This window comes from Hetaerina americana, unplaced genomic scaffold, assembly GCF_022747635.1.
Source record: "Hetaerina americana unplaced genomic scaffold, ioHetAmer1.1.p SCAF_11, whole genome shotgun sequence".
Taxonomy (NCBI): domain Eukaryota; kingdom Metazoa; phylum Arthropoda; class Insecta; order Odonata; family Calopterygidae; genus Hetaerina; species Hetaerina americana.
The window spans coordinates 1,003,193-1,026,368 of NW_027286181.1; the positions used below are offsets into that span (position 1 = coordinate 1,003,193).

Here is a 23,176-nt window from a genome sequence, read left to right on the forward strand (position 1 = left end):
TGATGAGCTCAGTAAAAAGGAACTATCCAGATGAAAACAAACTGGGTAAATATCCACAATTTTATTTGCAGAATAGCATAATATATTATACTACACTGTTGTAAACAAATGTGCACTGAAACATCTTATACCAATGTTCAATAAAATTACGGAAACTTACTAAGTTCCATTCATTATTGATATGAAAAACTTCCATGAAGTCATGACTGACTGTTATTATTAAAAACAGTTTATCAAAGTATTAATTTTGGAAAGTATCTATATGAAATCACTTATTGCCTCATTTTTAATTATAGTATGCCTGCTTATATCATTAACTCAGCAAATTTTAATGATATATCTTTATTCCTTTCAACAGGCAAGTGCAGACCAGATACAGGGGCTCAAGTTTTATGCTGTTCAACATGGCAACATGCCATTAATAATTTACCCATTGTCAAATGCTGAGCTAACTTCATCAGCAGATGAGAACCAACACAGTCTAGAATCAATGAGCCAAGCACAGACCATCCAACCGGATGCCACGGATCAAAGGGATTATGATGAGAGCTTGAAAAATGTAGCCCAAGGCTTCATTTTCCCTTCAAGTCCGTCAACTTCACATGAAGAAATATTTAAGCAGCTCTTAGCAGCTGGCTCTCAAGGGCCAGCACCCGAGCCTTACGTCATTCCCACGGCCCAATCAGATAAGAAATCTCAACCTGAAGCCATTATAGCAATACCCCAACTTACACATGCTTACATTATAGAGCAGCCACAATTGCCAGTAATGGCCATTATTAATCCAAATCAGCAAGGAAACGAGCCAATTCACATCTCCCCACAGACCTTCAATGAAGAAGGAGGACACCAACGAGAAGTGAACTCCCACCATTCATCAGACATGAACGCCATTCAAGTTGAATCTCAATATTTGCAGAGTAAGCCAAGCAATTATCCCACAGCAGAGGCCAACCATTTCAACAGCGAGCTCAACGGGGTGTCACAAAGAGACCAAGAGGTGCATCTGACCTCACCTTTCAGGGAAGAACCAAGCAAGATCCCTCTGCACCCTCCACCAATGATCAAGGCATCAACTTACGGCCCACCCCAAACAGTCCCCACCCCCTTCTCCACCAGCCAACCCAAACGCCCACACCCACCCAACCACAGGCCATCGGGCCCCTCTCGTCCCCCCCCGCAGTACCAGAATGCCAAAGGTAGCAGCCTGCATTCCAAGGGACCACCAAAGAACCGACCACCTCACAACCCCTATCGACTCCATTCAGGACCACATAGCCACCATGGACACCAACACCACCATCATCAATATCACCAAGGAAACCCACACCACCGCTACAGAGAAACAAATCACCACCCACGTCCACCTCCAAATCACCGTCCTTACGATATCCATGAAACCAAGAGTGTAGGCCCACCACACCACAGTAGACCTCATACAACCCACCACTCAAGCAGCCATAAGCACCCATACAATTTCCACCACCACCATGCCCTTCAGAAGCCCGTCAGTGGACATAGTGGACCTCCAAAACGTCCCAGTAGCAATTCAAGACCCCCAAACCAACACCAAGAACCACACGGCAAGCCCCCCTACAGAACCAATTCACAAAAGGGTGCTCGCCCATACGGACCTCCCAAGACTCCCTCTTATGGCCCACCAACCTCCTCAAACACCATCGGCAGCAGCCACCCAGGCATCACCAAGGCAATCTTCCACTCCACTCACTCCCCAGATCTAACTGTGAATCAGAATTCTGGCCCCATTGCAGATCTTCATGGGTACACGCCTGGGAGATATGAATACGAGAATGAACCCATTTCTACCACTCACTCATCAATATCATCATATAATACAGCCAATCATGAGAGTCGCCGGCCACCTGATGCCTCTCCCAGTGCAAGCATATCAGAACCTTATGTAACCAGTCCGCCAAGATCAACATACCCAGATGAGGAAGATGAAGAGGCAAGTCCAACAGTTGAAGTTTATAGTCCATTGAATGACAATTTCTATGGTGCAGATTCGTATCAGAGGATGAAGCAGGCATTCAAGCCACCAGTCATCGTTTACAAAGGTGTGAGACCTCCTGTTAGGGTGTACCAAAAACCAGAAACAGGTCCACCATATCACCATTTGCCAATGTCACATCTGATTCGTGGAACTACGTCCAATCATCTAGCATCCCATTCATATTTACCTGCAATTGAATCCACTTGGGCAAACCATAACACAGCCTCAACCCCTTATTATCACCAGCAGAGGGTCAGGGGCAGTTACTCTGTAGCCTCACCATCGGCATCATCCAAGTCATCAGATTCTCCAGTGCAAAATGTTGCAGAGGAAATCCACCTAACGACAAAGGCACCCTTCCAGTACAGCCCAAGTTCACCATCCTCTGGTAGTTCACCACCTACAGATTCTCTCAGTTCATCCTCAGATGATTCCTCATCTTGGACACCAATCAATGCACCAGCAGGTGCAGTTCCTGCCAGAGCTTATCATATCCCAGCACCTGACCTTTCCCGTGGAGACAACCAACCTATCAATCACCACAGCTCTTACTATGGTTCCGCTAACTCACGCGCTGATGACGAAGATCTAGTATTAACCGAACAAAATAGCAACAGCAACCCTTCCTTGGCGGGATCTCCTTATTCATCTAGCAGTCCACTTTCTGGGACAGGAAGTAGCCAACTAAGGAGGGAGAACAATTCAGAAGAAGTTGTTTCAGCTGTTGTTTTAGTGAAGCATAGGTAATTTCCATTCTATGCTTTTGTTGAACAGACAATTTAGTGACTGAAGGACAGAGAAGACAGTTTGATACTCACAACATCTGAATCATCTTGATCATAACTTTTCAAGGAGAAGAGTGATGAAGATAAAGCTAAGTGTACAAAGTTCTTTTTTATAGAAATAAGAAAGTCAAACCCATGATATGCTTTATTTAAATTAAGGCAGAGGGAATATTTTTCTACATGACTGTGCAACTTCTGCTGTCTCATTGTATGGAACCTGGTATGTAATTTGTAAATAAAATCTTACCTTAATCTTGATGAAAAAATTGATTCCTACCATGTGTCATAATTATTGGAGGGCTGAGAAACCAGAGCAATATCCAAATGCTAATAATTGAGTTAAGGGAGAAATAGTGGGATATGAAAATCAGTGTATCATGAAGCCACACCTAGGTGAGTGGACAGTTGTTCAAATAATTTTCTTTACTATTACAATTGATATCTAAGTTTTTATGTATAAGAATATATATTAAATGCACCTTAATTTTCAATATGTTAGCTAGGTCACACATTCAAATGTGCCAAAGCGTGAAAAATGAACATGGATCAGGGAGAGCTAAGGAACCATGATTGTGTCACCTCGTAATCTTAAAGGGCAAAGGGCTTTCGGCAATAACATCACAACCTAAATAGTTCAGAATCTTCCATGGATAAGAAGAAATAGAATTGGTGCATTCATACACACAGTTACAGAGTATTTAATGAAGAATTGAAAACTCTAGTCATATTAGATGAAATAAGCATTACAAAATCAAACCTAAAAAGCCTAGACAATAATGAATAACTGATCGTAGCACATTTCCACTTTTTTTTAAATTTTACAGGTGGAAAAGTGCTATGATCAGTTATTCATTATGCTCGACTTCCACCACATCACGCCCCCTGAAGCTACTCAATTTGTTCCTAGGCATTAAGAAAACATTCTTGAAGCTATAACGACACAATTATTCCATCTTTTTCAACTTTTTTATAACTGTTAAACTGTGTTAAGGGATTAATAGTATCCTTCACCTTTCTCAATTTCAAATAAATTTTATAATTCTTTCTTCAAGACATAGGACTGTTAAGAACATAAATAACCTTTATGGTCTATCACCTTGATATGGTGGTAGGGCTGGCAGGAGCAATTATATTTGCTTCTGGTAGGGTCACACATGCCAAATAGGTAATCTCACGAAATCTTTGAACAGTGAAGGCGACAGCAGCGACACAGAAGACACCTAAGAGGACCAAACTGGTTAGAATAGGGACTTGGGACAATGTTGAATACAGGAAAATTAGAAAATATAAATTAAGAGGCGGAGAGAGGAAATATAGATGTTTTAGGGTTGGGCAAGTGAAATGAATGGGAGGTGGGGATTGCTGGAGTTATAGATTAACACTCAGCAGAGGGGAAGAGAGCCACGGAAGCGTGGCAATAACATTGCATAACAAAGTAGGAAGAAGCATAGTCATTCTAGAGCAGACAAAGGACAGAATATTACTAGTTGAAGTAAATGCTAAACCAATGAACTTGGTCACTATTCAGTCTACATACCACCAAGAAATCATTGGGAGGAAGAAGTTGGCAGGGTGTATGATCAAATAGAGTACATAATTGTGGGTGTTCCTGTAAGGAAACATTTGATAGTGATGGGGATTGGGAAAGAATTGATCGACAATGGGATGCTGGACAGTGATAGATGGGAGAACATTAGACAGGTAAGGAAGGGTTAGAGGTAGGTTAGGTAAGTTGGACAGAGTGAAGGGAGAAAGGAAGAATGTGGCATTGAAGAGGGTCTTATTGTAGGTTTGGATGTCAGGTTGTGCCTCATATAGAAAGACATGGGAAATATATGATTGAATTGCTTTATAGTCTGTGTCCATCTAAACCTGCCTTAACTGGTAGAGTACCTAAATAATAGTAATATAGTCTAACTGATATCTTACTTCCATTGCATTCCACTTATACTACACTGTCCAATAAATATGCGAACTGAGGCCAATAAAAACTCCATTTTGCAAAATTAAGTCTACATCGATTTCATCCCCTACAAAATACTCTCCATTCATTGCTATGCACTTATTCCATCTTCTTTCCCACTATTTACAGCACCCTTGGGGTTCCTCGGCTTAGGAAGTCAGGATTTTTAGTTTCCTCGTCGTTTCTTGCTTTATTGTGCCCACACCTTCCGAGTGATGTACCCTTATCACATTTTTGCATTATGGGAATAGGAAAAAGTCGCAGAGGGCGAGATCTTGTGAATAAGGAGGATGATCAAGGATGGTGACTGAAATTTTTGCCAGAAACTGGCGAACAATCAATGCTGAATGTGCAGGTGCATTGTCATGGTGAAAGATCCATCCATTATGCACAGTTGAAATAGTGTGCCCTGCTGAATTTCCTGAATTCGGTTCATCAGCTATCATTCAAACTTTTTCAATGATCAGTAAGGACAATGGACCGCAAACGACCAACATTGTCGTCAACATAGGTGGTTGAAGGTCATCCCGGCCTTGCATTATCCGTGGCGTCTTGTCGGCCATCTTTAAAATGCTTAATCCGCTTGAAAATGGATATTTTCTTTAGATCATTATCACAGTAAACAGCTGTCAACATTTCAGTAATTTCTTGATAACTTTTACAGCACTTCACCAAAAAACTTGATGTTGATTCGTTGCTCTGTGATTTTGTCAATTTCCAATATCGACAAACAGTAAATACAAGGACAACAGAAACTAAGATAACTGGTACTATATGCACACCTCAACAATCTGCCAAGCACAGACGGCTCAATGGGTCTCAGGCAAGTAGCGCCGCTAGTGGGCGGGGTTAGAGTTCACGTCATGTCTGCCAGATTCCACCAGTTTGCCCATTTATTGCACAGACCACATACATGTACATATTGTTGTGTTTATACCAAGATTCAGTATGATTAAACCCTGTCTCGTTCAGAACACTATTGTTGTCTCCCCACAGGCATTCCTTATCCCTAAACTGAAGAAGCCCACCTCACTCTATTCCATTGCCCACCACCCCATAACTATCAAATGTTCCCTTCAAGGAAAAACAGTGATTATTTCCTTTAAGTGGTCATATACCCTATTTTTACTCCCTACAATCACTAGTTGGATGAAGACCTGAAGGCTTACCAAGTTTGTTGGTTCAACTTAAACACCTACAGGTATGAATAATATTCTATCACTCATCTGCTCTATGTTCAATTCACTTCTTCCTACTTTTTGTTCAATACTTTTGCCACCCCTTGCTGGCTCTCTTCACCTCCACTACATGTAACTCTGTAATTATCACTCCAATAATCCACATTATTCTTCTATTCCCACCTTTCACAGCCTTAAATAAAGCTTCTTAAGTATTTCTTCTCTTTATCTCCCTCTTAAATTTTATAATTTCCCTGTCCTCAACATTATCCTAACATTCACAGTCTGGGGTATGGTGGTTGTCCTAACATCCACATCCTAACTCTCCCGTACAACTGCTGTCAATTTCACAGTTTTCCCCTTTGATGAGCACTAGAAATAGTTTTCATAGTTCCAACTAGCAAATCAACTGGAAAATAAATGCAAAAATATGAAAAGAGAACTGACCTCACTATGCCAAGAAAAGGTAATAATTACACGGCTGAAAAGATGGCATTTTAAGTAGATAAAAGTAAATTTTTTTTTTTAATTGAGGCTTATATGTAAAATACAAAATGTAATTGTAAACACCACTCGCATGACTTTTATTGGACTATTTCCCATCATTGTGCATAGCAGAAATTAGTTTTAGATGTCATGACTGTCATCCAATTTATATTGTAAAGTTTTTGGGCCTTTAGTGATACTATTGTACAGATATTCTGTATTGAGGGTTTCTAATTGTTAATCACATGATTATTCATCACAATTTATTCAAAGTAAAAAAACCCTACTTCACTTTCCTATGGAATCAACATTTGAGGATATTTGATTTTAGCTGTGGGAGCCATGGATCCTGTTGAGTGGAGAAAACGATCTCAATATTCAAAAGTATTTAGGCTTGGAAATATAACCAGTCCCGAGTGATATCAGATTTATCAGCCAAATAGTCAGATAATCTCCAAATACTTATAGGCAGCTCAAGGGTCTCACTGTATGGTCGAGGGAAAAGGGTGGGATAGTGGGATACATTGAAGGAGAGAGCGGGAACGGTACAATATGTAGTTCATTAACCGGGGGAGGGGGGGCTCCTTGGAGTGAGCGCGGGTGCGTTTCTCTAATTTTTCGAGCGCAGCTAATCATGGACCTTTTCTCCTTATAATTCTATTTTATACATACCTTGCACATTGGTGAAGCCATGGTCGCCAATTAATATTAATTGAGGAATTGCTGTTTCCGTAATCTATGCAATGGAGAAATACCACCAAATAACGGCTAAAAGAGTATCATATTTCAAACACCAGTTTATTATTACCATCGCTTTCTTTTACAGTTTATAGGAATGCAATATGATCACTCTCCTTAAATTTCATTCGTTTCTCCATTTACGGAATCCACCGACCTTTTAAGTTGGAAGAAATCAATGATGCTTAATGGAGTTTACTGATGGTCATGAAGTTTACTGATGGCTTCCATCCCAGCAACTTTAACGCATGACGTGAAAGTTTCCACCACTTTGGAACACTCAAGGGGCTTATCAGGATTGCCTTTATAGCAAGAAGTAATTTTATCCGTCAACTTTTTGCACAATTCGGTGTCCATAAGTGGAGCATATTGGCGAACGCTATCTAGCTTAGTATTCTTCATCATATCAGAATAATCTTGGTCGATTTTTTTATGAGATTCAGTTAAACAGTCCATCCTGTTCTTCCAATAAGCATCTTCTTCGTTGACTTCGGTATTATCATCAGTTTTCTGGCCAGTAGCAAAATTGTTTATCCGCTTTAGCACACTGTCGGAGAGTGACACGGAATCCGAGCACTTCATTTTTTCACTTCCCGGGGCCGAGTTATAAATGGTTAAACTCCTTGTGCGGGATTTTCGGAAGCCTTCTGATTCCATTTTGTGAGACTTAAGAAACTTCGAATTTTCAATCGAGGAGCGGTCGAGTTAAATTTTCGTGAGGTTATTCTTAACAAAATATGTCCACTATTACAGAGAGGTATTGTTTATATTTTCAGTCAACGACATTGTTCAAACCGTTCATACGGAGATGACAATAGCGTTGCAAACAAATACGACATCCCCAATCACACCAGTTCGACGGTGAAAATTCCGTGAATCATGACGAACGGCCTAATTAGGCCAACAGCAGGCAGAACGTTAGGGTCAAAACGACGTCGGAAAAACAATTTGAAGTCAAAAAAGTCTAAAAACTATGGTTATACAGATTTCACGAACACCACTATGCCTTTACCAAGATTGAAAAACATCTTTGTGGCGACTTACAGAGGGTCATAAATCCACCTTAAAGTGTTGAAAAAATATCTTCTAGAAGGACAGAAAAGGCGATGTTAGGACGCCACGATTGCTCTCGGGGAAAATAGAAAAGATTGCCTTTGGTGAAAAGTATCTTCATTGCAATGGAATCCAAATTTAAAAGTCACCACAGCAATGCCATAACTATTGTGGGTTCTTTCATGTATTTCATTAACTTTGAATTAATTTAGAGGATCGTATCGGAAAGTTTATCCCCATTTGGAGACTTAAAATTGACGATTACACCCATTTGAATACTTCAGTAAACGGCAATAGTTTCACATTGATTTTAGGTACGTAAGGTATGGTGGGGGAGGAGTGCTTTACAATGACACACACTACGCAGAAATACACAACTGCAGGCTCAAGTCAAGTTTACAGCACAACTGTACAGCATCGAATACCAAGACTAATTCGACTATGGAATCATGCTTGCAAGAGCATTTTCTTGTTTCCAAAGCAAGTATAGGACAAAATCGTAGATCATCTTATTCAACAATTCAAAGAAGGCCATCTTTTTTAAGACTATGAAACTATAGTAGTGTAGCAAGGTAAAATAAAATTTATCATAGTCCTTGGGCAAAGCTCCTTATCAGAATTTGAGCAAATGATTGCTGCCAGAAATATGCAAGTGTAATTTTTTTATCTTGAGTCTATGTATATATGTAGAGTTCTATGTATTCATGATTACTCGTACATTATTATTTACTTGGGAAAATTAAATAAAAGAGTGGCCATATTTTGGCTTCCATGAACCATACTTCGACCAACGACCGATTAAAACCATAATTACGTCTTCAACATGCAAGGGAAAAACTTTAAACTGCCTTTTTACCTGTAAGCTATACCTACATTTCAATCTCTTGGCCTTTCAATGGAATACGTGTGAAGGCAATATGCAAGTAATATTGAAATTTTAATGATTCTTACAGTTTTAATAACGCAAGACCTTATTTATCATGGGTATCTACCTCTGTACCTCTGGTGCTTTGTAAATAGTGAATCCCACTATGGGTGTCTATTATCAAATCCAGGGCAAAAATTCTTTCTGGTATTTCAAGAATATGTTAATCTTCCACCGAAGTTTTAACAGAATTATAATTTACTGTTTCATGAAAATTCACTCACATAGTCATGCACAGAAAGAGATAGCTGTTTGAATATATGTGAAAAAATGCATATTTTCTCATCTTACTTAATTATATGCCTGCTCTTTCAGCATTTTCATTGACTTATACTGAGGAATAATTTATTCATGACTAAATATGCAAGCCAATTTATCAATAATAATATAATAGTATATATTTATACTAATATTAGTATACATATTATTAGTACAATATAATAATATATAATAGGTATATCAGGACATAATATCAGAAATATTATGAGAGAAAATTCATCCCCTGAATATGTATAAAGCTTTAAATGCCAGCCATGAGTGCACCACTGATCTGAATTTGGCAAAGCTAGCTACTCCGGCAGCTACAGGTAGATAATTAAATAATTTAATTCTCTATGAGACATCACATCCTAATACAACATTTTAATCATCTACATAACTCCAGTCGTTATTGATTTCATCTTCTAGACTTACATTGCTCATTTCTTTTATTGTTTCTCTGCTGATAGTTCAACATTTGAACCAGATATAGATAATGGGGTCATCCTATTGCATATAACTAACAGAAGCATTATCATGGTCATCTTAGACACTAGGCTAGATGAATTACAAGTACCAATTAGAAAGAATTTTTTTTCCAGGGAATAAATATCAGAAAAATCCACCTTAAATATTATATAAAGACAACTCATTTTATAATTAATATTTCTTGGAAAGGACAAGGAAATCATGGGTAACAGATAAGATGATTAGAAAGATAGATGAGAGAAGGAAATGGAAGAATGTAACTACAGAGCTAGGCAGAAGGAAGTACAAAGAGTTGAGTAATAAATTGAGGGGGGGCAACAAATAAAGCAAAGGAAGCATGGTGGAAGATGTGGTGCGAGGATATGGAAAGTTTGCAGAGGAAGGATGAAATTGGTGCCCTTTACAGCAAGGTTAAATCACTATTGGGAAGTAAGAAGGGAAGATGTGTGTTAACAGTTAGAGATAAGTCAGATAAGATAATAGTAGGCACAGAAAAGATCAAAGAGAGATGGAAGGAATATATAGAAGAACTGTATGGTATAGGACTTAGGCCAACTAGGTTAGACATAGAGAGAGAATATGATGTAGATGGAGATAGCTTAGGTCCAGGCATATTCGACGATGAGAAGGAAGGGCATTAAGGGAGTTGAAACTAAATAAGGCCGTAAGGGTAGACAACATTCCTGCAGAAATACTGAAATCTTAAGGGAAATGTGGTATGAAGAGTCTATATGGACTGATTTATAGTATCTATGAGGAAGGAATCTGGCTGGGAGACTCTGTAAGATCAGCGTTAGTTCCTATTCTGAATTAGGCACAGGCTACATCATGTGAGGACTACAGAACAATAAGTTTGATTTCCCACGGAACTAAAGTGGTTTTCAGGATCATCAACTAAAGGATGGAGATCAAGGCAAATCATACTTAGGGGATGATCAGTTTGGGTTTAGGAGGGGGAGAGGCACGCGCGATGCCATTTCAGTGGTTTGGGGTGGCATTTTCAGAGGTTTGTCAGGAGAAATACTAAGGAGGCAGGAAAAATGGACGAAAGGCATATTGATTGGCAGTGGGATGTTGAAGACTGTAATAGAGGGGAGAATGTTAGGCCAACAAGGAAAGGGCAGGAACAGGATACAGATGTTGGGTGGGATGAAGGGAGGAAAGAAGTACACAGAGATGAAGAAGGACTTGATGTGGAGTAGATTGCTGTATTGTGTTTTGTTAGGAGTCACAAAATATTTATTTGGTAGTTGTGTCCATCAAAAACCTACTTTTGCAGGTAGATTACTTAATAATAAATAATTTCTTGGAAAATGAGACCCAAAAGAGGACAGTAATAGTTAGGATAAGAACTTGAAATGTTAGACAATGATGAGACCAGGGGAATTAGAAGTAAATAGATAAAGATAGGAGCTACATATAGATAGGATTGTCTAAGGTGAGATAGAGAGACAGTCTGGGCATTACTAGGGTGATAGATAGATAGATAGATAGATAGATAGATAGTGGTCTTTATTTGGGCGAAATTGAGACCAAATGGTCCCTTCTTCCATTTAACCCATAGATATGGAGTTTAGAGTGGGAGAAGGAGAGGCAATGTGAAGTATCCATATCATTGAATGAGAAACAAGAAGGGAAGTGAATTTGAAGTAAGTTATTGATGAATTTCCATTGGTAAAGATAAAAGCTAAACTGATCTAATGGCAATCCAGGGGTAACTGCCAACTAGCAATCATCATGAGGAAGAATTAGAGAGTTTGTACATTCAATTGGAAGTTACAATCGGGAATAAGCCAAGAAGAAAGCATCTAATATGTAGTAATGGTGGATTGGAATTCAGTGGTAGCCAGGAGTAGGCATGAGAGAAAGGTAAGGGAGCATGGTTTAGGAATTAGAAATTATTGCAGGGGTAAAGAAGTCAAGTTCTACAGAAGAAGAGATATGCCAATAACTAAGACCTGATATAAACATTATCACATGGAAAATGACAGGAGAAACAGGTAGGCACCACTTAGATTACATCACGGTACAACATATTATTATTATTACTTTTTATTTGCCCAGAGATCACAATACAAAAATACCAGGTGGGTGACCTATGTACATGATATAAGGCATGTCAAAAAGGAGCAAAGACACAGGCTCAATTAAGATACATAAAAGAATTGATGCTCATAGTTACATAAGTGTTTGGCACAAACCCATGAACATTGACTGTAACATGCACGTGCAATATCAAATTCAGAAAAATCATTGATCACCAACATGAATCAGACCATGATCATTGCTAGAAACTAAAAGTATGAACTTACTGGTCGGGAATATTGTTGAGATATTCGTCAACTGAGTAGAACATATTGCGCTGTAGATACCTTTTTAATTTATGCCTGAATGCAGCAGTTCCCTTTGTATCCTTGATACTTTTAGGTAGTTTGTTATATAATCTGATGCCCATTTCATTGGGACCTTGCATTTTAATGCTTTAATTCTTATATTCCCATAATGAATTTCATTCCTTCCTCTGGTGTAATGATGATGATAGCCAGAGTAAAGAGAATAGTTGCCAATGTTATTTTATATATATATAATTAAAAACAATGTAGATGCACGGGAGTGGTAGCAAATTTAATTCACGGAAAACAGGCCTTGATGAAGCATTGTGAGGTTTCCTGGTGATGATTCTTTGGGTTTCTTTTGCATTTTAAAGACGGTTTAAGAATTAGCAGCTGATCCTCATAATATTATACTGTAGGCTATATTTGAATAAATTTCCCCATAGCATAAATTGAGTAGTACAGTTTTACTTGTAGTTTCATGCAGGTGTCTTAATAAGTAGCAAGTTGAACTGAGCTTGTGTTGAAGGGCTTTTACATGAGTATCCCACGAAATATTTGCCCATAGAGAAATACCTAGAAATTTGCATTCTGTCACATGCTCAATTGATTGGTCATTGATTTTTACCAGCAGATCATCTGACACGTTCATATTGCGTGTAAAATGTACTATTTTACTTTTATTTACATTTAAGTCTAGAAGGTTGTCTGTACACCACTTGTTTATTGCAAGTGTGACAGACTTAGATTTTTCCACAAGGCTGGAATATGTTTGTGTTGATATTATTACATTAGTGTCATCAGCGTACAACACTGGTATTATTCCATCATTATTTGGGAAGCAGTTAGGTAGGTCATTGATGTATATCAGAAAGAGGAGTGGCCCACGGGTTGAGCCTTGTGGAACACCTTTGTTAACTTGGTATGCTTCAGATGAATATTTTGACCCATCAACTGATAACACTACTTTTTTTACTGCGATTATGAATATAGAACTTCCTCTAGTTTAGAGGAATTCCTCTAATTCCTATTCTATTGAGTTTAATTAGTAGTCTATTGTGGTTTACATTATCAAAAGCCTTTGACAAGTCAAAAAACATAGAAACAGTCATCAACTAACACAGCTTTTTGGGCAAGGATACAAATTTGGAACAATTTTGTTGCCATGAAATGCAATTTAATATTAAAAAATAATATGAGGGTTAAGTCAGTACAAAGTGAAATCTTAAGGATTTATCAGGAACGAAAAGGAATGATTACTAGGGAAATTTTAGTAAATATCAAAATGAGGACAGAGGAATGAATATGATTGGGGTTTAAGGGCTAAAGAATGGGATGGAAAGAACAGCAGAGGAAACAATAGGAATGATAGAGAATAGGAGAATTAAGATGAAATTTGTCACATGAGAAATTCTTTACGGGGTCCTCAGGGTAAAGAAAATAAACACAGAAATGGGTCAAGAATGTAGAGACATATACAATAAATATAGGTGAGAAACTAATAAGGCTAAGGATGCTAAGGACAAGAGGATATTCAGAGTGCAGCAAGGGAAAACCTACACCTACCATTAGATATAAGACAGGGAAGTTATTAATAGATGAGGAAGAGAATGAGGGACGATGGAAAGAATATGTAGAAGAGATATTTAGTAATGGCAGCAATCCAATAATTGAGAAAAAGAAAGGGAATGCAATGTAAATGAAGATGGCATAGTTCCAGGAGTACCAGATTGGAAGATAAAAAAAAGCTCTGAGAGAGATGAAGCCAAACAAGGCAGTATGACTGGATATTATTCTTATAGAATTTGTAAACAGTTAAGGGAAAAATGGGAAAAAGGGATTCTTTCAACTTATATGCAGTAATTATGTGGAAGTAATTTGGTCAGAAGATTTCCGAACATAAAATTTGATCCCAAGACCAAAACGTGTAAATCAGCTATTTGTGAGAAATAAAGGACAATAAGTTTTATTTCACATTCCAGAAGCTATCTAAGAATCATCAATAGAGGTTTTCTCAGGTCTTCCACCAGGTCAGGGGGTTCATATTGGCCAATGCTTCGATGCTCAACTCAAGCATCATCCTCAGGGTAGATCATCTATCAGAGGATGATGCATGAGTCGAACATCAAAACATCGGCCAATATGGAACCCTTGACCTGCTGGAAGACCCAAGAAAACTTCATCAAGCCTATATGCCAGGAAAGCACCAGATCTTACTTCATCATCAATAGAAAGTCATAAATTGGTGCAAACAGCTACCTACATAAGGATTGGTGCTGCTCAAGGTAGGGGAGAGGAATGCATGACACCATGAGAACATTAGAAGAAAGAAGCACCAGAAATAATCAGAGTGACTATGTAAGCTTCGTTGATTTTGATGATGCATTTGACCATGTTGAGTGGGCAAAGTTAATGGAGAAGCATATGTTGTAGAATATGAGAGTAAGTAGGAGGGCTAGGCAACTTATTAAAAATTTTTACCATTTATCCAAATTTACCCAAAAGGTCAGATGGCACATGTAAGGGTTGAAGAGGGAGAATGGGAATGGGCAAAGATTGCAGGGAAGAGTGAGAGTTTGGCCAGTTATCACCTGTAATTTTCAACATATAGGTTGAGAAAGTGTTTAGGGTAGCATTGGAAGGACCTGATCTGGAAATAAGAGTGGGCAGATTATGGTTGAGACATTTAGGCTCACAGGTAATAAAGCAATAGTGAGTCAGGGCACCCAAGGGATTGCAGTTATTATTGACTGGTGACCCTGGATCTCTCCAACCGATGTGAACTCTCGACTGCCGTCGGACCGCTCCTTCCGTCTTATGTGTGGCACTGACCAAAATGGCTGTTGCAAACACAAAGAGATATGGGCTAATTATTAACTGTAAGATATAAAAGTAATGATATTCTTGAGAAATAGGAAAACTCAATTAAACATTAAACTAGGAAGGAGTAAAGTAGGGTAGGTGGAGCACTTAGTTCATTTGGGTTTTTGGAGTAAACTGGGCCTAGTAGTGGGGATGTTAGGAGAATACTTGTGCTAGCAAACGAGGCATCGGCAAGGAGAAGAGATTTAACAATGGGTATGCTGAAAAAAGATTTGAAGTAACGATTAAAGACAAACTTTTATATGGATTTGAGTATTTTATGGATGTGAATGCTCATATTGATGCTTGAGGCGAGAAGAGGAGCACAGATTGGTGGTTTTTTGAGCTGTGTGTGGCGGAGGATGGAATAAAATACGTTGGATAGAGAAGAAGGCATAGAGATGCATCTAAAATGCTGAGGTTTTAAAATGGGTGGGGGAAGAGAGAAAGTTACCGGGAGAATTCCCTAAAAGTCAGAGAAAATGGCTGGAGAGAGTATTGAAAGGTAGCAGGGTGTTGGAGGTAGTGACAGAAGAGAGGTGTTGGTTCCTGGGTAAGGTTAAGGAAAAGAGCAGGCTTTCAAAACAACATGAAGGCAGGCAGACATTAAGAAGATGGATATGAATAAAAAATAATGTATGCCAAAGAAGAAGCAAATTCTCATCATACTTGGGAGTAAATAGTCATCATGGATTGCCTAAAACCTATGATTAAATAGGTTGAATACCTTCAATGAAATTAAGCATTGCCAGATAAATTTTGAAAACAATTATATCTTAATGCAGAGGAATGCCAAATGGTAATAATATCATTAAGTGCACTTTTTCATTTGAGAAACATCATCATCTTTAATATCTTATGGCACAAATGCTGCATGTTTCCTGAAGAATCACCTTTCTTGGTCCACATTTGGACTCAAATTTACGTGGAGAATTCATTTTCAAATGACAGCATGAGAATCTCAGTTTTAAGAACCATAAGGGTTTATTCATTACCTACTCCAATACCTAAATGAATGAACACTTGTAAGTTTTAGCTCTCATGGAAGGTTAGAGTTGACTACAGCAAGACCCACGGTACTGATCTATGTAAGAGCAAGAGACTGAAAAGTTCATGCAGTATTTTTTTTAAACCAATCAATCCCTCTTCATGCTGAAATTGATTCAACATATAATAGTGAGAACTATAAATTTTTATCTTCACTCTTAATCAAACCATTTTAACTATTCTAGAGCTGGAATGGTCACAAGAGGACCTTATCTAAAATATAACTCAAAAAATTAATGCTATCAAATTTAAAATTTAAGAAATAATTTGATCAAAGTCTGCAAACAATATTTTTTCTATCACCTAAATAAACCACAACATTTTTGCTAATGTAAATTAATGATCATGCGATTGGTTGGAAATTTGACATTAAAAATAGGATGAAGGCCACATTTACTTCATCAAACTACATATATGTAATATCAGCCATTAGCAAAGTATGCTCTACATTATGTTCTTCAAGCATAGAAAATGTTCTCATGATAATGTATGAGTGATATAAAATTCAGGAATAACAAAACTGAAAGAGCATGGAATCTTAGTCCAAAGGTCTCATTCCACATAAAATCATTTAGTGTTCATTAAACTGAAGGTGCATGATTTTTGTACTTCAACTTCACTTTGAATCAACTTCTTCATTTGCATTAAAAGTTTACCCAATTGGGAGTAGCCATACATCGAAAGCAACATCCCACTCAAAACTCAGATTCAAATTATGAGCTGTACTGCCAAACAGTTGAAGTAGTGACGGACTTCATGCAATATATCCCTCGACAAATCTGGCTATGAAAAATGATAATTCAATTATTATTTTGAGTTAAAAGTTTTGGATTGGTCATTGTTAATTCACATGAGATTTACTTAATTTGTTTCAATGATCCCTGGGGTTCATGAAAAATTCGAAAGCACAAGCTCCAATGAGACAGCTAATATAATTATCTTCTTCCAGAATGATTAAATGTTCCTCAAAGACGTTGTATAGGCACTACCTGAACAAAGCAAACCAAATAGCAAAATTTACACTTTTTTATGATGGCTTTCATATATTGTATCAGCTGACTTTTACAAAACTTTTGGTTTATCTGCAGGACTTTTCTCTTAAAAAGTCATTATTGTGTAACTTTCTTCTATTAAGGAGAGAATTTGATACTAAGTTGGGAAAATACGGAAATCAGCCATTTTCAAATTTAAAATGTGCTGCGTGAATCAAATATTAAAATATTATGGCACTTAAATGTTATTTGCAGGAACTATAATTGAATGCTATTATTTCCAATTCCGCACTGAAATAAGATTTCAAAAAGTTGAAAAATAAATCGCTGAAAAGTGCCATCAGAGGAGCTTTTTCAATGATGCCTTCGCTAGCCAATTACTATTATTACACCACAGGTAATAATTTTGCAATGGCTAGTACTGGGTACTACGGGTGATGGCTTTGTACTTGGAGGAAATTAATCATTTCAATAATGTATACCCTAGACTTATAATACAATATTTTTTGACTGCCAATATCGGAATAGTTTTTACGGACGCATGGCTGCGATCTTTTTCCAGTGTATTTTTGTATCATTACTTGGTACAAAATTGTATAGAATTATGTATAACTTTCCAAACTAATGACTTCAAAGAAGGTCCACTCGATCTTTACCCGCCTCATACATTCAGTTGATGTCGTGTAACTACACGACATCAACTGAATGTATGAGGAGCACAAAGACCCTGTGGTTAATTAACCTGGGAAACCTGGAAGAAAGAGTCATCCGGGAACACGAAGAAAGAGAAAGAAGGAATAGCATACCTATAACAGAGGATGCCACCCAAATCTCCAAACCTTGTGGGTGGGAAACCAGTCGATGTGCGAAATTCAAGCAAATTAAGCACGAGAGAGTATCATTTGGATTCCTCATATGCCTTTAGAGATAACACATTAATGTTGAGATTAACCATGTATGGAATGCAATATCCCGCTAAAAATCCCGTTTCAAATGGTGAACTGTACCGCCAAACAGTTGAAGGTATACCAAAGGGTTTCGTACAAGGGCATTATTTTACAAATTAGGCTACGAGAAAGTAATAAGTCATCATTTTTTTTATTTTGAAATTTTTTAATAGCTGTATGTGGCTCGCATGGGTTAAATTTCATTTTGAGAAGAAGAAAATGTGGCGACATCTATACAGGTTGATTATCATAATGCTAGGCGTTTGTTTTTGAAAGGCCAGAGTTGCCGCCTTAATGGGAACAGTTTTGAAAGCACTGAAGCCTGAAGTTCATTTTAGTCATTGATAATGTCTGGTGTACAACAGAAGACGAGCAATGAGATAACTCTTCGAGGATCTGCAGAAATAATTGCGGAGTATTTGTGTGAGTACCATTTTTTGTTGTTGATTAGAATTTTGAAAATAAACCATATGACCGGCGTGACCTCACGTCTGAATAGTTAACGTTTTGCAAGTAACATGTTTTCTCATGAAGGATCTTAAATGCATGCTGTTCTTGAGTACAGAGTTGTATGGCATTTACTATTGAATTTAAGTGAACAATGATTTGGTTCACATGTACGCATGTTGTGTGAATTTGTATTTTCTAAAATACAACTGTTGCAGTTGCTAACAAGTGATATCTATTGATATTTTAGATTATGGAATCAATAGTATACTTTTTCAACGAGGGATATACCCTTCTGAGACTTTTAACCATGCTGTTAAATATGGTCTCACTATACTGATATCATCAGATGATGGAATAAAGAAGTTTCTCGATGCCGTACTTGATCAAATTAAAGGTGATTACTTTAATTGTTAATAGCATTGACATCATTTGAGGAACTGATGTACTGTGATGCATGTAACATAGGAGCCATCATAGACCTCGGAGCAAATATACATTGGAAGCCGATGTAAAATTGTACCAGTAATTACATGTACGTAAAGAAAGCTGGTGAAAAACAAAATGTTAATAATTTTTTGATGCATGGGAAAAGACTATCCTTGGCCATTCCATGTCAAATCACCTTTTAATTTTCGTCCTAATGACTCAAGTTCGTGAACGTCATTTTTGGTCGCTATTCATATGGTCTTCAGTATTCAATATCATTCCCACGAATTCTCATATACACGTAATGACAGTCTGTGCTTATGAGCTAATTGTCTCGAGTATGGTCTCGAATTAAAGCTAATGTCTTATGAGTAACTTCGGGACCAGAACATAAGCAAAGTTAAATAAGTAAGTCAAGTGTGCTTCGCCATAGTTATTGATAATATTGTTACTTGTAGTATGATAATTATAACTTAATATACGAGAAAAGTGTAGTTTTTTATGAAGGGCATTTTAATGATTATATGAAGTGTAACGCTCTGGGCGTATTGATAAGCAGCGCCGGTGCCTTTGATCTTATAGTTTTAATTCGTATGCACATTTCATTCACCCAAAAACATGACTATATGAATATATAGATGAACGTTTATAGTATTTATGTTAAAAAATGCCATGGCAAAGCTCACGCGAGAAATAAAATTACGCTATAATAGTAGCGTTAAAAAATAAATTTAATTGTCCATACAAGGCCCACTTGTGACTAAGTATATTGTTAGATAGTGTGTGTCATAAGGGCTCATAGGCACTTGTCAATTTTATAATTTCCCGTGGAATGGCCCTTCTTTTAATTGCTCTTTTACTTATTTTTGCAGAATGGTTGGTCCAAAAGAAAGTAAATAAGCTAACGATGGTGATTACTAGTGTTAACACAAAGGAGGTGTTGGAAAGATGGGATTTTTGTGTGAAATACGAAGGAACAGTAGGCAGTGATGGGTATAGCATTTTTGGATTTACATCATAGAATTTAACATTTTTCTATTTGAATTTTGATTACTGATTGGCTAATTACGAATTTCAGTGCACCAGAAGTAGGAAATAAACCATTAAAGGATATCCAAAAGGAGATACAGGATGTCATTCGGCAAATTACAGCCTCAGTTACATATTTGCCCTTACTAGACTGTATTTGTAAGTATAATTTGTACTGGAGTCATGGTTAATTTTGATTCCTAAAATATTAAGTTGCCAATGAATTAAAATGTGGTGCATGATTCATGGTGCATTTATTATGATGTGATAACTGCCTTTAATCCTATTTAGTCTTTGTACCCTCAGTTAATTTGTGCATAGATATATCTGGCCTGTATATATTCATTTTTGGAATACTTTGGGCCATTCTGGAGCATCTTTGTTACATATTATTAATATGCAGATATTTTTTCTGCTCATTGCTGATGATTTCTTATCAGCTTGTTTTTAATGTAAGGGTAGGTCTCGGCAGCAAATAGCCAAATTTTCATTATTCTCAGAAGTGGGCGAATGGAATAACATTTTAAACAAATTTAACTGTCAGCCAGTTAATCGCAACAATGAACTTAAGAGCTCTTGCTCCTCCAAAATACTATTTCATAAATCTAGGATTATTAAAGCTAGATTTTCAGTGAGCACCATTTAATTTAGAAAATGATCTCCTTCTTAATGGTTCCTGCTTTTTTCAAACATCACACCTATTATGTAATAAACCATGCCTCAGCAAAAAATCTTTCCTTGTCTGAATTCATTTAGATAATAAGATCAGGACTTGAAAGGGTGGACTGTTCAAACTGCTTGTGTTTATCTATATTGGTGAAATTGGTGCTGAATCAGAAACATCGATAAATCAGTGAGTTGATACTGAAGGTTTTAACTGCTGGATTTGATTTCTATGGGCTTGCTTCACTTCTTGATCCAGGTTACATCATTGCTTGTAACAGCTTTTCATATCTGTATAAATAGTGATCTAATTGTAATAATTAGCAAGCTTGTTAACTTATTGAAATGCAAAACTAGGAAAAATACTAACAATCTCAAGAAATTCATTTAATGTTTTACTTTTTGTAATTCTAGTTTTTGCTAATTTTTATTGGGAGGTGCCCAATTTGGTAAATTAGGTCACACACATTAATTATTTTACATATTTCAGGTTCTTTTGATTTGTTGATTTATACATTGGATGATACTGCTGTTCCTGAAGAGTGGTCGGAGACTGAACCATGCATTATCGCCAACAGCCAAGAAGTCAGGCTTCGAACATTTTCCACGTCTCTCCATAAGATGGAAACAATTGTCAGCTACAAAGCAGATGGCTGACTGTACCAAATTATGTACTTTCACAATGTATTTATTTTCCATGAATTTTTATAACATTACCAGTTTAGCATGTGTTTTGTAAACATTTTCATATCTACAGTTTTAGTCATAATGTCAAAACTATCACGACTTCCATGGCATTCCTTCATTAATGGTCTAATGAAATGTGTAGACAGTTATATAGTTTCTCATGAAACGTTCGTGTAAGTTCCAATTTTCTGTGCATTTGTTCTGTAATCATTCCTTTATGTATTAAGTAATTGGTTAATTTTGTTAATTGAAAATGGAATGCAGAATTATATTTAAATCACCATTCTTTTCATTCCCAACTTTTTCTGCTGTTGGTGATAATAGTTAAGTACATATCTTTCCATCTATTTTCAGTGATATTTTCCTTTGGATAATGCTGGTTTTTGCATATCTGTATTGAAATATCCCATTAGTCTTGAGACATCTTAGTTTAATATTTGTTTCATCTTTTTAATGGAAGTAGTATTTGTCATCACATTTTAATAAATGAATTTTTGCAAACTAAATATTATGTATTTTGTTATGAACATTAACACTTCCTAAACAAGGATAAAGGAAGGCAATGGGAATTAGCCCAATGGGTCTGGTATCATGTCTGGCACTGGGTGCACACACATGGTGGTGAGTTAGGGTTCAGGAAGGGAAGCAGTACACATGACGCCTTAGCAGTAATGAGGTCACTAACGGAAAAGAATATGGAGCACACTCAAAATGTAGGTTTTGTGGATTTTCAGAAGGCATTTGACAGAAAAATGGGTGACATTAATGAATATGTATCTGGTAGAAGAGTGCACAATAGCAGTATGATTGCAGGCAAGGTTTATCCGTAACCTGTAAATCTCAAGACTACTCGGGTGCAAGTGTTGGACAAAGAGTCAGGATGAGCAGTTTTAAGAAAAGGAGTCAAGGACAGGGGCGTCCATTATCATCTGTGCTTTTCAATGTACAAGTGAGGGAAATGCTTAAAGATGACTGCAAAAAACTGGAGGGGGGAATGAAAGTCATTGGGATATTCACAAAATCAATTACGTTTGTGGATGGTCAGTTATGGGTGTTTCTCAAGTGCATTAGAAAATCAATGTGACAGGTATGGAATGAGAATCAATTTAAGAAAAGACTATGAGATCTTTGAGTAAGAAGAAGGATAAATCATACGTTAACATAGGAGTAGAAAAAACTAGAACAGGTTACTCATTTTGGACCAAGGTGGTTGAAGTAGAAGGGATATGAGAAGAAGAAATTAGTAGGGCAAAGAGGATTTCACAGGGAGAGTTGCTCTCAGGGATTTGGAATGGTTGGGAGTTAATAATGGAGGGTGCTTTTGTAATGCATGCAGTATCTCGGTAGCTGAAGCAGGATGGTAGTTGTAGATTGGAGGCTTTTGAGATGTGGGTGCAGAGAATGAAAAATTAACCCAGAGGAAAAACAAGGAATAAGTATTAGGCATGATGGGGGAGGAGAAGAGGATTTTCGGGAGAAATCCATAGAAGTGAGGTGACTGAAAACCATTTCAACGAAAGATGTTGAAAACAGCCATGTAGAGGAGAGTGCTATGCAATGAAGGCTTGGGGAGTTAAGGCACTGGACTGAATAAAGGGAGGTAGAATGTTTGCAAATTTGGAAAAATGTAACATCAAATGGGGTGTCATGGAGTGCCTTGTTAGGCAAAGCATATAAGTGATAAATATCATCTCTCTCCAACATGGGGAGTGTCAACAAAGTTAAGTGAGGAATATAGTTGATATTAGTGATTGTCAGTCGAAGTCCATCAAAACCTACTGTAAACAGTAGACTACCAAAATAACACTCGTAACAACTCCATTCATGCGTATCCGTGCTCTAAGAATCTTT

At 37.2% G+C, this 23,176-nt stretch overlaps 2 protein-coding genes across 2 annotated transcripts; both read left to right on the plus strand.

Annotated features, from left to right (window-relative positions):
- The first annotated feature begins 490 nt into the window (after positions 1-490).
- LOC139701064 (uncharacterized) lies at positions 491-2,888 on the plus strand. The gene has a single exon (XM_071599638.1). It carries the CDS (start codon positions 491-493, stop codon positions 2,759-2,761), a length of 2,271 nt encoding a protein of 756 aa, XP_071455739.1. The 3' UTR covers positions 2,762-2,888.
- Positions 2,889-18,343: 15,455 nt separating this feature from the next.
- On the plus strand, positions 18,344-21,829 carry mad2 (mitotic arrest deficient 2). The gene is made up of 5 exons (XM_071599188.1): positions 18,344-18,493; positions 18,768-18,914; positions 19,819-19,939; positions 20,025-20,134; positions 21,129-21,829. The coding sequence occupies exons 1-5, from the start codon at positions 18,418-18,420 to the stop codon at positions 21,293-21,295; spliced, it is 621 nt and encodes a 206-aa protein (XP_071455289.1). The 5' UTR covers positions 18,344-18,417; the 3' UTR covers positions 21,296-21,829.
- Positions 21,830-23,176: the final 1,347 nt, after the last annotated feature.